We start from the raw sequence: 14,750 nt of genomic DNA, 5'->3' as shown, positions 1-14,750 counted from the left end.
GATTAAATATGGCTAAATTCATATAGAGGGTTTTAATCAGTCATCTTCTTCTGCTAATAGTATTAATAGTATATATTGTAAGGAATTAATCGATTTCTTATCAGTCTACTGAATTGACCCCTTAGATGATCGAGACAGTGTGGCAACTCCACACCATCGGCCTTGCTGTTTACAAAAATCACGGCCCACTTCTTCGGCAATTCCAATTGCTAGCGCAACAAGTATCAAGTGAAGTAGCCGGAAATATAGTCAGTGCTGGAACGGATCCGCACACGACATGCCGGACATTAAGATAACGCCCCTGGGAGCTGGCCAGGATGTGGGCCGCAGTTGTCTTCTGCTCTCAATGGGCGGCAAGAACATTATGCTGGACTGCGGCATGCATATGGGCTATAATGATGAACGCCGGTTCCCGGACTTCTCCTATATCGTGCCCGATGGCCCCATCACCAGCCACATTGACTGTGTGATCATTTCCCACTTTCACCTTGGTGAGTTAGTTCCACTTCTTATCTTTGAATAGGAAATTTGTGGCCTAATCGGTTGATTATCGATTGCGTGCATTCCAGATCACTGCGGCGCCCTGCCGTATATGTCGGAGATAGTTGGCTACACAGGACCAATTTACATGACGCACCCTACCAAAGCTATAGCACCTATTCTATTGGAGGATATGCGAAAGGTTGCTGTAGAACGCAAGGGCGAATCCAACTTTTTCACCACCCAGATGATCAAAGATTGCATGAAGAAGGTGATACCCGTCACCCTCCATCAAAGCATGATGGTGGACACCGATCTGGAGATCAAGGCCTACTATGCCGGCCACGTTCTGGGCGCCGCCATGTTTTGGATCAAAGTGGGCTCTCAAAGTGTGGTCTACACCGGAGACTACAACATGACTCCTGATCGGCATCTGGGTGCCGCTTGGATCGACAAGTGCCGTCCCGACTTGCTGATCTCAGAGAGTACGTACGCCACAACGATCAGAGACTCCAAACGGTGCCGAGAGCGTGATTTTCTCAAGAAAGTTCACGAATGCGTGGCCAAGGGTGGAAAGGTTCTGATTCCCGTATTCGCCCTTGGACGCGCCCAAGAGCTTTGCATTCTGCTGGAGACGTACTGGGACCGAATGAACCTCAAGTACCCCATATACTTTGCTCTGGGCCTCACAGAAAAAGCAAACACCTACTATAAGATGTTCATCACCTGGACGAACCAGAAGATTCGTAAGACCTTCGTCCACCGCAACATGTTCGACTTTAAGCACATCAAGCCATTTGACAAGGCATACATCGACAATCCTGGTGCCATGGTGGTATTTGCCACACCGGGGATGTTGCACGCTGGCTTGTCGCTGCAGATCTTCAAGAAGTGGGCCCCCAACGAGAACAATATGGTTATAATGCCCGGCTACTGTGTCCAAGGTACCGTGGGTAACAAAATCCTTGGAGGTGCCAAGAAGGTGGAGTTTGAGAATCGTCAGGTGGTGGAGGTCAAAATGGCCGTGGAATACATGAGCTTCTCGGCTCATGCTGATGCTAAAGGTAAAAGCTTCTTATCTTAAAAAAGTGTATATTTTAAAACTTGTATCCTTTGCAGGCATCATGCAGTTGATCCAAAATTGCGAGCCGAAAAACGTAATGCTCGTCCATGGTGAAGCTGAAAAAATGAAGTTCTTGCGGTCCAAGATCAAGGACGAGTTCAATCTGGAAACCTACATGCCGGCTAATGGAGAGACTTGTGTGATTTCCACACCCGTTAAGATACCAGTAGATGCATCAGTTTCGCTCCTTAAAGCCGAGGCCCGCACTTACAACGCCCAGCCGCCGGACCCCAAACGGCGACGTCTCATCCACGGTGTCCTTGTGATGAAAGACAATCGAATAATGCTGCAAAACCTGACGGATGCCCTGAAGGAAATCGGTATCAACCGGCATGTTATGCGATTCACGTCAAAGGTGAAGATGGACGACTCAGGACCCACGATCCGCACCAGTGAGAGGTTAAAAACGATTCTCGAGGAAAAGCTAACCGGGTGGACGGTTACGATGCAGGAGAATGGCTGTATATCCATTGAGTCCGTCGAGGTGAAGGTGGAGGAGGACGAGAAGGATTCGAAGCAAAAAAATATTTTAATATCCTGGACCAATCAGGACGAAGACATTGGAGCCTACATTCTTAATGTTCTCCAGAATATGTGCTAGGATTGCATGCCTTAATTCCATAGTTAAGCACAAAGTGTAGGTATTGTTTTCCGAAATTGAAATTTGGTTTAAAATATATGTATTTAAAGTTTCAAAACTGAATTAAAAGGGTTTCACTGGCTTTAAGTGGAATAATTGGGTCAATTAGATACAAATTTTATTTTTTATTTGATTTCCAATTGCAAAAAACAAAAAGAAACTTTTTAAAAAGAAAATCACTTCCTTGCATTCCCACTTCACTAAAACAAATAACTCGAGCTTTTAGTTATTTTTTCGTTCGTTCCACGCTATTTATTATGGGAGTTTATCTGAAATTGTTGTAACTTTAATAGGGCGTCCAGGCGTCGCTCCAGGTGCCTGGCACCATATGCAATTAGCTTTATCGTTGGAGCTCTTCGAACTGCACTGTCCTCGGATGGACACCGCTTATGTGAGGGCGGCGGCACCAGAGATGATTTCAATCAGCTCACGAGTAATGACAGCCTGTCGGGTACGGTTGAAGGTGAGGGTAAGTTTGTCAATCATCTCACCGGCGTTCTTCGAGGCATTGTCCATAGCCGTCATGCGAGAGGACTGCTCGGAGCAGGCACCCTCCTTCATGGCGTAGAAGATGAGCGAAGCCAGAGAGAACTCCAGGTAGCTCTTGACGACATCGCTGTCGAGCGAGTCGTACACGGCCAGCTTCTCGGACTTCTCAACAGTGTTTCCGCTGTAGATGGGCAGTGAGGTGCACTGGTAGGACACCACGGACTTGAACCTGTTGTACACGATCTTGCCCTCGGTGTATTCATAACCGGTCTTCAGCACTTCGTGCGCAATCTTCGAGGCGTCCACGAAGGTGGGTGGGAGACGGCCCACCTCGTTGGCCACCATGAGGATGTTCTTGCCGTAAAGACGGGCAAGGATGGAGCGCGACTTGTCGCCTACGCAGAAAACCTTAGTGTTGACATCGTCCTTGGCCAGCTCGTTACGGATCGTACGGGCCACACCAGTGTGGACAGCGCCGCACAGACCACGATCGGAAGTGATGGCGATGAGCAGCTTCTTGGGCTCAGCCTTCTCATCGGGCACAATCTCGGTCTTCTCGAAGAACTGCTGGGCACCGACGCCATAAGGACGAGCAGCCTTCAAGTCACGCTCGGCACGAGCGTACTTGGCAGCGGACACCATCTTCATCGATTGCGTAATTTTCTGAATGTTCTTCACAGACTTCAGGCGGATGGAAATCGCCTTCAGGGTGGCCATACCACGCTGCTGCTGGGCCAGCACGGTGGCCTCCACGGCCAGGGGCAGCAAGAGCTGGGTGCGTTGCATCATCATCCTGTCGTAGATTCCCTGTCCAAAATATTATCAAAAGTTCAACTCGGCAAAATGGTCGGAGAAAATTCACCTGCGTTAAGTTGGCTGCACCACAATGAGTGTTATAACACAGAGTAGGGTTGTCAATGCGTCGATAAACGAGAAATCGTTGTGAATGGCAATTTTTTTCATGGGCTTAAGAAGATTTTTTTGTTTTGTTGTGGGAATTACATAGTTTATAATTTAAAATATTGATAAATGAACAAATTATCTGCAAGGTCTCCAAATAAATATAAAAAATTGCTTTTCTTTCATGATCCTCTTTGAGTTTCTTCCAGAACGCCTGTGATTGTCGTATTGTTTTAAATCCAATTAACGAGTTTGAAAAAATCTATATTTGAGTTTCTTATTTATTTTCACCAATCTTTCTGAAATTATTTAAATAAAATACCATCTCAATTAACAAAATCTGGTGTTATGCTCTTTTAATGGAATAAAATAAATATCGATAAGTTTAAGACTGAAGTTCTTTTCAAAAACTAACGATATCTTTTGAATTAAAATTTTAAATATGCATAAATGTTGTTTGGATAAAAGATTTGGATTTAGTCTATTTAAATTCCTGTTCCCATTTAAATATGTCTCATTGGGAAAGTGCGTGATGATGATTGATTTCAGATCCCCTATTATTTCAGAAAGTATCTATAGAGTATCTTTCGAGTATCTTTAATAATTTCCCTTCTCATGAATAATCAATATTTAAATGAAACCACGTTGAGTATAAATAATGTATATCTAATACAATCTGCATACCAACAAGATAGTTTAGTAAATCGTCCTTTAAGAAAATGTTCCAAAATTCAACGAGGTGTATTAACATTTCGTTAAATTTTCAATAAGGTTAGATTGGTTGTTTTTCATTTGATAAGGCTATTATCCTCTTTTGACACCCATATTAAATTACATGTTTCTTGATTTTGTATTTAAATTTGGCGGTATTTTCTATATCGATAGCTACGAAAATGCACCCCTTTGTCCTGCTCTTGCTTCGCTGCTGACGTACTCGGGAAAAAGATTAGAATTACTCTACGGCAAAAGAACCCAAATTAACTCTCGCCTCCGCCAACTGGATCAGCGATCCCGAAATAAACACCAACGCCAGCAATGAAACCGAGGAAGCCACTGGAGTAGTATACAAATAACATTGGTTGTGTGTGCGCTGGAAAAGGAAAGGGAAAATTGTTGCTGCGCATCGGAGGCCAGGAGACAGAAAGATTGAAATATTGAAAGTGCATCATAGTCGTGTGGCAGCAGTAGGCGCAGAGGCGAGGCGGCGGGCTGACACACCACGGAGAAGGCGAGGCAGAGGGAGAGGCCAAAAGTAACGTAAAGATAAAAGGCAAAGTGCAGTACCAGCTGGCGAGAGCAGGCGAAAAGTGGGGCTCTAAACACAGTGCCTTCCAAAGAAAATCAACAGCAACAAAATATTGAGCCGCCGAGCAAAACACATGATGTGGTCGTTCTTCTCGCGCGACTCTTCGAAAGACTTCCCCTACGACATTGGCGAACCGGTGGGCGGTTTCGATTCCTACTCCATATGGACGTTACACAAGGCCAAGCGCAAGACAACACTGGAAGAGGTGTCCGTCTTCGTCTACGATATCCGCAGTGGCTCTGACACCAAGTGCGAACTGGCCAAGGCGGCTCTCAAGAGGCTAAAAACGTTGCGTCACCCAAGTATCCTCCAATATCTTGACTCACTGGAGACGGACAAGATGCTTTATGTGGCCACAGAGGCGGTAGAGCCGCTGGGTAGCTATTTCACCAAACTGGCCACTGATAATGTCCAAAAGGGTCTCTACCTAGCCTGGGGAATCTTCCAAATCACAGTGAGTTATCCCCTGTCCCTTTACAATGGAAATATTTTAAATAATCGTCCAATACGTTCTAGCGTGCTTTGTCCTTCCTCAACAACGATGGCAATCTGCGGCACAATAATGTCTCCGCTTGGTCGGTGTTCGTTAATGCCTCCGGAGAATGGAAGCTGGGCAGCCTGGAGTATGTATCAGCGGCAGATGGCAATCCCATGCCTCCAGCGAAGATTCCTGTCACCCTGGAGGTCTACGATTCGCCAGAGAAAAATGATCAGACAAAGCTGAAGGCTGCCACCAAATGGTAATAATCAAAATCGTATATTTTTTATTGTTTTTTAATCTTCCACCTGCCCTTTCAGTTCTGTTGATATGTGGGGCTTAGGATGTTTGGTATGGGAGGCTTTCAACGGAGTCCTCAAGCAACGTTCTAACCTTAAGGACATAGAGCACATCCCCAAGTCCCTGCAGTCTCTTTATTGCGAACTGGTTGGAGCGTCGCCCTCGAATCGCCCCAATCCAGCAGATATAATCACGCGTTGCCGTAAGCCCGGTGGCTTTTTCAAGAACGATCTGGTGGATACACTGCTCTTCCTGGAGGAAATCCAAATCAAAGACAAGGCGGAGAAGAATCGCTTTTTCAGTGGTCTTACCACGCATTTGGACAACTTCCCGGATAATGTGTGCAAGCACAAGATACTTCCCCAGCTGATAACAGCCTACGAATACGGAGATGCGGGCTCCGCAGTTCTGGCACCAATGTTTAAGGTTGTTTCTAAAGTGAAGATACTTTAATACTCAAATTTTATTAATATATTTTTTAATATCGCAGCTTGGAAAACTTTTGGACGAAGTGGAGTATCAGAAGAGGATTGTACCCTGTGTGGTGAAGCTGTTTGGCTCTACGGATCGTGTGACTCGTTCACGTCTTCTGCAGCAACTGGACCTATTCATCGCCCATCTTCAGCCACAGGTGGTCAACGATCAGATTTTCCCACAAGTGGCCCACGGCTTCCTAGACACAAATGCTACCATACGCGAGCAGACGGTCAAGTCGATCATTCATTTGGCTCCCAAACTAAACTACAACAATCTCAATGTGGAGGTCCTGCGTCACTTTGCGAGGCTTCAGGCTCGTGATGATCAAGGCGGAATCCGCACCAATACGACCGTGTGCCTGGGAAAGATTGCGCCACATTTGCATCCGCAGGTACGCCAACGGGTTTTGGTCTCTGCCTTCATTCGAGCAATGCGCGATCCTTTTCCACCGGCTAGAGTTGCTGGAGTCTTGGCGCTGGCCGCCACTCAGCAGTACTTTTTGCTTAGCGAGGTGGCCAACAGGGTCCTGCCATCGCTGTGCTCTTTGAGCGTGGATCCCGAGAAGACGGTGCGTGATCCGGCATTCAAAACCATTCGTGGCTTTCTGGGTAAACTAGAAAAAGTCTCGGAGGATCCCAGCCTGCGCGAGACAATGGGTGAGTCGTTTTTTCCCTAATAAAAAATAATAATAAACAAGTAATTATAATCTTCTCAGTACTAATACGAATTGTTCTGCAATGAAAAAGAAGTCTGGTTTAAAGTAACAGTTGGTACTAAAGATCTTGTCCAATTTCTTTGCAGAGGCGGATGTTCATACAGCCACGCCCTCAATTGGAAATGCAGCGGCCACTTGGGCTGGATGGGCGGTGACGGCCGTTACAGCCAAGTTCTATCGCAGCCAAAGTGATTCGTCTCGACCAAGACCGCCTTTAACAGGACGTAATCTGTCCAAGCCAGCATCGCTGGGTACGTTACTACTTTTAATTTGCACTTTAGAATGAAATTAACCTTGATTCCCTTTAATATAGAGCAACCATCCAGCAGCAGTTTATCGACCACCACAAGCAGTGTTACCTCAATGACGTCTCTAGAGCATGAAAGCAATGATACCTCCGCCTCGGCCTCCGACTATGGCAACAACGATTGGGACAACGAAAACTGGGGTGAAATGGATGTAAGTGTTACACAAATATACATTAAATAGATAAATAAATAAATGTGAAATATTTCTTACAGACCTCTCAAGATCCTAGCAGTCCACTGGCCGCCAGTTCCAACAATGGTGCGATGATGGCTGCCAATGCGCTGAATGAAGTACGCGATGGTTGGGATAACGAGGAATGGGGCAGCCTGGAGGAGGATCCGGTAAGAAAAGACATTTCAACAATGCACGGTATTTGCTAAAGGCAGAAACGTATTTGTTTAGTGCGAGGAGGAAGAGCAGGCAGAGCAGGAGGAGCAGCAGCAACAGCTGGCTAGACAATCTATATCATCCACCACGTCATCCAGTCAGCACCATCAGCGACCCCTGCTGCAACCGCATCAACAGCACATTCAGCAGAACGATCTGAACGACCTCATTGAACCTCTGGCCAAGCTAAACTCGCATGTCACCTCGCCTTCGAAGGGGCAGCAGGCGATGCTGCGGCCAAAGGAGCTTCCCAATCTCTCAAGCAGCAATACATCGCCCACATCGGCCACTGCCAATTGCAATAACATTAGCCCGCCTTCGTCGCATTTCAATAATTCGACGCATAATGCCAATTGGAATAGTGATTCGTGGGCAGATGGTGAGTTTGAGCCACTAGAGGAATCAGGACTGGGTAAGTTATACATTTTTATTCGAGTGTATGTAATCCTTAGAATTGAATCCTTTTTTAGGGAATGCCAAGCTGGATGAAGCGCGACGCAAGCGTGAAGAGAAGAAGTTGCAGCGACAGAGGGAACTGGAGGCTCGTCGAGCCCAGCGAGCCAGTGGGCCAATGAAATTGGGCAAAAAGCTTTAAAAGTAATCAGCAAATGACGGAAACGTGTGTTATAGCTGTTATTTCCATCGTACATCTAAGCCCAAAGTGTATTTGTATATTTCTGTGCGTGTGTGTCTTGTCCCAGTCACTTTCCGATCCGGGAGTGCTTTGTGTTTTTTTTGGATTTTTGGATCAGATTTTGCATTAAATGCAGTCTCAGTGTCTCGAGCCTCCATTTCAATTCCATAACATAGCCATATAGTAATTCTAATGCTGGCACGATATTATCTAATATATACACGGCATCACTAACGAAATTTCCAATGTAAAGCACTGTAATTAAAAACTGTAATTAATATTTATGAAACCAAAACGAGAATGAAGAAAGTGACAAACAACCAAACAGTAGTTAGTAAATTACTTCAATTTTACTTTATTAATTGAATCTAGTAGACGAATATCGAAGATGCATGGCTGAATAATTAACCGCCGGATCCTTTTGAAAGAATGTCCGATTACAGGTTGACGTGAATTTATGCGAAAGTGTGCGAAAGGATATTAGAAAACTTTTCTCCTACTATCAATGTGTATGCATGCAAGTTACTGAATGGATGAGCGTATTTTCTTTAATCCTTTTCATTTTTCAGTATATTAAATGAAAGTAACCCAACATCTATTTTCTAACAGCGCAGTGGGCAGATATTTAAAGGGAAATATTTTTGCGAATGGAGCGTAACCAAAATTGTGAATTTTAATATTATATATACATAAATATAACAAATATTTTTATATAGCTCATAAAACAAAAAAAAAAATGAAGAAATTAATAGAACCAACAAATAGAAGAAAATTAAGAACCGCAAGCAATTATAGAATGGAAACAAATTTTTAAGCTTTTCAGGATACCTTATGTATGTTGTAGGAATTGCACTTGTTATATAGATGTCCTAGGTTGCCATGATAGGATCAAGATATTATTTTGCCGTTGGCGGATATTGTTTGGTTTTTCGTTTAGAATTTTCAAATTTTACCCAAATAAGAACAGCACCAAGCTCAAGGCCATTTTTTGCATGTCAAACTAGTAGATTTACCTAAGCATTAAAGTACATTTTTGGAATGTCCTGTACATACGTATGGATACATACATACATATACCTAACATACATATATGCCGATTTTTTCCAATACCTCAATATCAGTGTACAATTTTTCCATATTATATTTTGGAAATATGAACTAAACTAATAACCCAAACAAAATACAAAATGTTGACTTTTTAAAATCTCATTGTTGTCGCAGCGTCTGTTTGTAATGAAGCAAGCAAACACACACCTACATGCATATTTGTATATTTGTAATTAATGCAACTTAATTCCAATCTACGTCAGCCCAGTAATCCCCGCCCCCGCCTCCTGCCTCCCTTCTAGCCCTTGGCATTTATTGGTATTCGTTTTCTTAAATGGAATTTTCTCAACAAACTTAACATTAGCGTAACAAAAAAAAATTCGAATCAAAGTAAATAAAAAGCGAAAAAAAGCCATCGGACATCCAAATAAAGGCAACTTGGAAAATTTATTGTTTAGACAAATTTTTAAGACTGCAAGAATAAAACCAAATTATTTAAAAGTGGTAATAATGAATAACAAGAGAAGAAACAAATTATTTAGACCTAATCATCAGTAAAATAAATTTTGAAATACTACCAAAGCGTTGTTTTCCTCAATCACGTTCAAGACTTGATCTATTGGAATATTTTGAATGCTTATTTTGTAGCCATCTGTTAGATTGGATATAAAAAGTTCGTAAATGGCATCTGTTTTGGCAAATGTTTCCGATGGCCATTCGATAATTGCAACAATCCAATCCCAAGCCTTTGTTTATATAGCAATTGGTGCTATTGTTTGTGCAGCTGTTTTATTCCAGTTCCTCGAGGATAGTTAAGATGGGTAGATGCAGATATAGTCCGAAGCCCCACAGAGCGTTTTATGACAACAAAGGTAAATATATATATTTATAAAAGTAAAAGTAGTTTGCATTATAGTTATTTTTTCACTTTCAAACTAAAGAGATAATAATATAATTCCTCTCTGCTAGCAACTGTTCGAGTTATAAAAATTGTAGCATACTTATTTGAGTCCACAAAGAACCATTTGTTGCGCCTCATTTCACACTCCGCCCATTACAGAATTTAAAGTGAGTCAGTCTGCCCAATTAGGGATCCTTGGTAATCCCCCAATGTCACGTCACGTTTCGAAAACTGCCCCACAAAGCTATTTTTAAGATCTGCGACCGCACAACTTTGCTTTTCTCACGCGCTCGTTTTGCAGCTAATTTGTTGCAACTTGCTGCTTGCAACCGATACTGCTGCCCATTTAAACACGCCCCCGGAATAACCATGGCATGGTTGTAGTCAGGGGGTCTACAAAAAATTGTTTTGGAATTAAGTTTATTTTCTTCTTAGCTCTTTCCGATAAGAACAAGCTCATTCCACAATCATACTCCCTTATTATATCATTAAAAATGTTATATTTTCTTTTCACTCAAATAGCATTTTCTATGCTGCATAGATGGTATTTTTAGCAGTCAACTCCTCCCAACAAAAAATGCAATTTACGCCCATGCCCCATGCTTCCCAGCTGCCAAATCAGTTGACGGAGTTGCCCTTGCCGTGAGTAATTGCCTCGCCCAGTGCCAGTGCTGCACATACCCAGTGCTCCGGATAGCTCGGCCTAAAATAAGTTACGCCAAGTAGGTGCCGGAGCAGATCAAGAGGCAAATAAAGACGCGGAGTGCTATTAATAGGCTCTGAAGTCAGCCGTTACCCCGACTATGTAGGTATGTATGTATGTAAGTAGTTGCTGCACTTGCATTACTCATACGCCCTGCCTTACCAGATCTCGCATGTCTAATTGTGCGGCTGAAATTGAAGCGGACTGCGATTACCGTCGCCGTTGAGCCGAGTGTGTATAATTAAAATAGTTTGTCGTGATAAAGTTGAGCAAATATTGAGATCATTATGGTAATTCTAGCTGCCCTGCAACCATCTCAGTACCACCTCAGCATCTTAGCATCTTTTGGCATTCACTTGGCGCTCATTAAACTTGAGGCATTGTGCTGTTTTTGTTTTTTCCAGGCGGGTGATGTTCGGATTTGTCACTGATGTTGAAGCGTTGCCGGCAATCGGCCCGGCCAATTGGGCACGCAGGTGTGCGGCGACGGCCGCCAACAACTCTATAGGAAATCCACATAATTTCCTCGCTTGGAGCGGGCGCAAAATGCATTAAACGCTCTTACTATTGCCATTTGCTGTTTAGGTTTCTGTTTGTGTTTTGCTTTTGTTTACCCTCGAGTCTTTATTTGCAAGAGGGTATATAAAACCAGATGACTCCCGAAGAAAAATACAATAGACATAAGTTAAAAATGTTCTTTTATTAAGGAACATTAGTTTCAAGAAGAGTGAGAAAGTGACTTCTCTTAAGGGGTTTCATGGGTTTTAAAGATCTAACATAGACTGATCAATAATCTTCTAGTAGCATTATCTTATTTGAAAATTATAATATATATAATATATCTCAAAGAAATGTATTAAATATCATTCAGAGAGGTTCAGTACTTCACGACGAATCGGATCCTCCGATTAAGTTTAAGATAACTGTCTATATAAATATTTTGGTATGATTAACTTGGTAAAATAACAGTATATCTTAGGCGAAACATTTCTGTGTGTTATTACTTATTTGACGACTTTGACTTCCACAAAACATCGCGCATTCGATTCAATCAAAGCGCAACGCTCTACTCGGCTCGCCTTTGGCTTTGTTTTCGGCATCTTTTGTTGTTATTGTTGCTGTTGCTGTTGCTGCTGCTGTTGCCACTGCAGCAGTTGTTGCAAAAATTGTTTAAAATTTCAAATTAGCTGCAGTTTTCAGTGTTTAATGTTTTCGTGTACATTTGTTTCCATTTCTAGGAGCGGTCTCTTTAGCATTTACACAGTCCCTGCATTCTAGATAGATTTCCCATTCCGGCATTGGCCTCAGCGGGGGTCTAAATATTTGTAAGCAAATAAATCATTAAAAATTTTATAATCCGTCTACTACCGTCACACATCTTAAATTTTCATTACTACCGTGTTACATCTCAAACTTTCATTACAATGTATTCTATAGGGTCAGGTGATGTTTTAATAAGAAACCTAAACAACCTCGAGTGTAAAGACTCGAGAGTTGCGTTCCTTTAAAATATGACCGAGTAAGATCATCCGAGTTCGGAGCCTTTTTTTACCCTTGCAGAGGGTATTATAATTTTTGTCAAAAGTGTGCAACGCAGTAAAGGAGACATCTCCGACACTATAAAGTATATATATTCTTGATCAGGATCACCTCCTGAGTCGATATAAGCATGCCCGTCTGTCCGTCTGTACTCTTACTCTGTATTTTAAACCGCATCTCAAACACAAACTGAACCTTGAATTTATCAAAAAATATACAAAGAAAATTGTCACAAAAGTTACATAATTTGGGCACTCCATACCCGATGTACTTGAATGCTACTGACAAGAGCTGTGAAATGCCCAAACAGAGGATTTTCCCAACAGTTCTTGCAAATAATGGCCTCATTTCGAAGAATATATTTGGGTATTTGTGTTTTATCTGCCCAGTTTCCGTCTTACAAATACTAGCAAACAAACAAATAATTATTATTATGTGCAAATATTGGCACAATGCTTGGACAAGCCTTAATGGCAAACACCCGCTCAAAACCCCAAAACCATAGCAAAAGAATGTATTATCGTGTGTGATAAAGCCTTCTGTTGAAGCTTCAAGGGATAAAGCGCCCCGATTCCCGGAATAAGAAATGAAAGCTAAATTCGGGCGAAGTTGATATACGCTTGCAGTTAGGTAGCTATCGGATTACTATGTCCAAAATGGAATCTGTACCAAGTTCCACCATTCTAACTTAATAACACCAAAGTTATGCCAATTCCAATCGTTCTATGACAGCTACAGGATAGAGTCGGCCGATCCTTATGAAATTTTCTATATAAGATATCTTATAGGCCAAATATAACATGTGTGGCAAGACCCAACTCTCTAACTCAATAAACAAATTATGGCATTTCCGATCAATCAGTTATATGGCAGCTATAGGATATAGTCGACCGATCCAAAGTGCAAAGTTTCAACTCGATAGCTTTAAAACTGAGAGACTAGTTTTCGTTGACTCAGGAGGTGATCCTGATCAAGAATATTTATACTTTAAAGGGTCGGAGTTGTCTCCTTTACTGCGAAGCATACTTTTGACCATAATTATAATACTCTCTGCAAGTGTATAAAAAGGCACAACCACAAACTGGTGACCACAAAAAACGATATCGTTATGACGCGCGACAAACACGCGCTATAGTTAAATCTGCTTCAAAAATGCAAGTGATAATAGAGACCCCAAGTTTGTTCTCTTTCCTTTTAAAATAAGGCATTTAATTGGACCATCCTATTATTATTCAATAAGAGATAATGTTAATTTTTAAATTAAATAGAAGCCTAAAACTTTCCAAGAACTATATTTTAAAATTCATAAGGATTTCCTAATATTGAAAATATTTAAAATATGAGTCAATGAAGGATTTTTAAATCTTCATATTTATCTAAATATTTGAGCAGTTAGTTGTAATATTCATATTGTGGGACTTTTTCTTGATGACTAAAATATTTTTAAAAAATTTAATAATTAAGTAATTTTGATTATGTTCTGATTCAGAATGTAATTTCCATGTAAGTTCCATGCAACATTCTCCATAATTACATAATGATACATCTTAGAAATATGTACAATATTTTGAACTTTTTGTAGTATTTTCAACAAATATGGGCACCAATTTGGGGAGTCGTGGCGCGGACATCTCGAGTGGTAAACAAATAAGCATATAATTTTACAACTGGCGACTGCTGCATGCAACAGTTTGTTGCCGATGAATGAAAACGTGCTGGCAAAGGTGCGGGGGGCAGGAGCGTGGGGCCCATTGGGGGTGCACAATTGGAGCGCCTGCAAACGGGTTTCTGGCCACATGCACAAGACACAATGGAAATGGCAACGGGCAGCGAACGATTCGAGGCTTGCCGCACACGTGTTGATGTCGATGCTGTGGCAGCGCCAGCTGAGCGCCTGTCGCCTGCCACCCACCCGCCACCTGGCACTCCCCTTCGTCCTACTCCCCCTCCCTAATCCAATTCTGTAAGTGGGTCAATTACAGGCTGCCATTGTAGCTTGTGCCAGATCCACACAGAAAAATATACTTTCCAGTTCCTACAAACTAGTATTATTAAAGTATAGGCTTTTTCAGGGTCCCAGAGATAAGACATTTCCTCTGAAAACTTCTTAAACTTTTTTTTCCGTGTGTCCATGTGTTTCTATCATTGCGAAATAATAAATTCAATTTCACAAAATGAGGAAAAAAAAACGAACCTAAACAAAGCCAAGACCAAACAACAACATCAACAAAGATACAAATGCGAATCGAAAGTTAGTTATTGTGAAATTATTTTGGTTTTGGGGTATGGGTTTGGGGTATCTTGGTCACAACTACATATTAT

General features: G+C 42.0%; 3 protein-coding genes across 3 annotated transcripts; 2 read left to right on the top strand and 1 right to left on the bottom strand.

The window, feature by feature from the left end:
- The first annotated feature begins 120 nt into the window (after nucleotides 1-120).
- LOC6506012 (integrator complex subunit 11) lies at nucleotides 121-2,306 on the top strand. Its single transcript, XM_001964741.4, has 3 exons — nucleotides 121-491; nucleotides 570-1,544; nucleotides 1,600-2,306. The coding sequence occupies exons 1-3, from the start codon at nucleotides 278-280 to the stop codon at nucleotides 2,202-2,204; spliced, it is 1,794 nt and encodes a 597-aa protein (XP_001964777.1). The 5' UTR covers nucleotides 121-277; the 3' UTR covers nucleotides 2,205-2,306.
- Nucleotides 2,307-2,469: 163 nt separating this feature from the next.
- Nucleotides 2,470-3,695, bottom strand: LOC6505518 (ATP synthase subunit gamma, mitochondrial). The gene is made up of 2 exons (XM_001964742.4): nucleotides 3,595-3,695; nucleotides 2,470-3,539 (listed from the first exon to the last, which is right to left on the bottom strand). Exon 2 carries the CDS (start codon nucleotides 3,522-3,524, stop codon nucleotides 2,631-2,633), a length of 894 nt encoding a protein of 297 aa, XP_001964778.1. The 5' UTR covers nucleotides 3,525-3,539; nucleotides 3,595-3,695; the 3' UTR covers nucleotides 2,470-2,630.
- Nucleotides 3,696-4,517: 822 nt separating this feature from the next.
- Nucleotides 4,518-8,563, top strand: LOC6506014 (N-terminal kinase-like protein). Its single transcript, XM_001964743.3, has 9 exons — nucleotides 4,518-5,392; nucleotides 5,455-5,678; nucleotides 5,737-6,142; nucleotides 6,207-6,849; nucleotides 6,995-7,159; nucleotides 7,222-7,367; nucleotides 7,430-7,558; nucleotides 7,620-8,016; nucleotides 8,075-8,563. The coding sequence occupies exons 1-9, from the start codon at nucleotides 5,012-5,014 to the stop codon at nucleotides 8,197-8,199; spliced, it is 2,616 nt and encodes an 871-aa protein (XP_001964779.2). The 5' UTR covers nucleotides 4,518-5,011; the 3' UTR covers nucleotides 8,200-8,563.
- The last annotated feature ends 6,187 nt before the right edge of the window (nucleotides 8,564-14,750 follow it).

The sequence above is a fragment of the Drosophila ananassae genome, chromosome 2L (assembly GCF_017639315.1).
Source record: "Drosophila ananassae strain 14024-0371.13 chromosome 2L, ASM1763931v2, whole genome shotgun sequence".
In the NCBI taxonomy this organism is placed as follows: Eukaryota; Metazoa; Arthropoda; class Insecta; order Diptera; family Drosophilidae; genus Drosophila; species Drosophila ananassae.
This window is presented reverse-complemented; position numbering and strand designations above follow the sequence as displayed.

Bases quoted from the DNA above. Each gene is read 5' to 3' on its own strand.
- LOC6506012 (XM_001964741.4), top strand. From the start codon at position 278: ATGCCGGACATTAAGATAACGCCCCTGGGAGCTGGCCAGGATGTGGGC. The intron at 492-569 runs GTGAGTTAGTTC...CGTGCATTCCAG, and splicing joins CATTTCCCACTTTCACCTTG to ATCACTGCGGCGCCCTGCCG. The intron at 1,545-1,599 runs GTAAAAGCTTCT...TATCCTTTGCAG, and splicing joins GGCTCATGCTGATGCTAAAG to GCATCATGCAGTTGATCCAA.
- LOC6505518 (XM_001964742.4), bottom strand. From the start codon at position 3,524: ATGATGATGCAACGCACCCAGCTCTTGCTGCCCCTGGCCGTGGAGGCC.
- LOC6506014 (XM_001964743.3), top strand. From the start codon at position 5,012: ATGATGTGGTCGTTCTTCTCGCGCGACTCTTCGAAAGACTTCCCCTAC. The intron at 6,143-6,206 runs GTTGTTTCTAAA...TTAATATCGCAG, and splicing joins TTCTGGCACCAATGTTTAAG to CTTGGAAAACTTTTGGACGA. The intron at 7,559-7,619 runs GTAAGAAAAGAC...GTATTTGTTTAG, and splicing joins GCAGCCTGGAGGAGGATCCG to TGCGAGGAGGAAGAGCAGGC.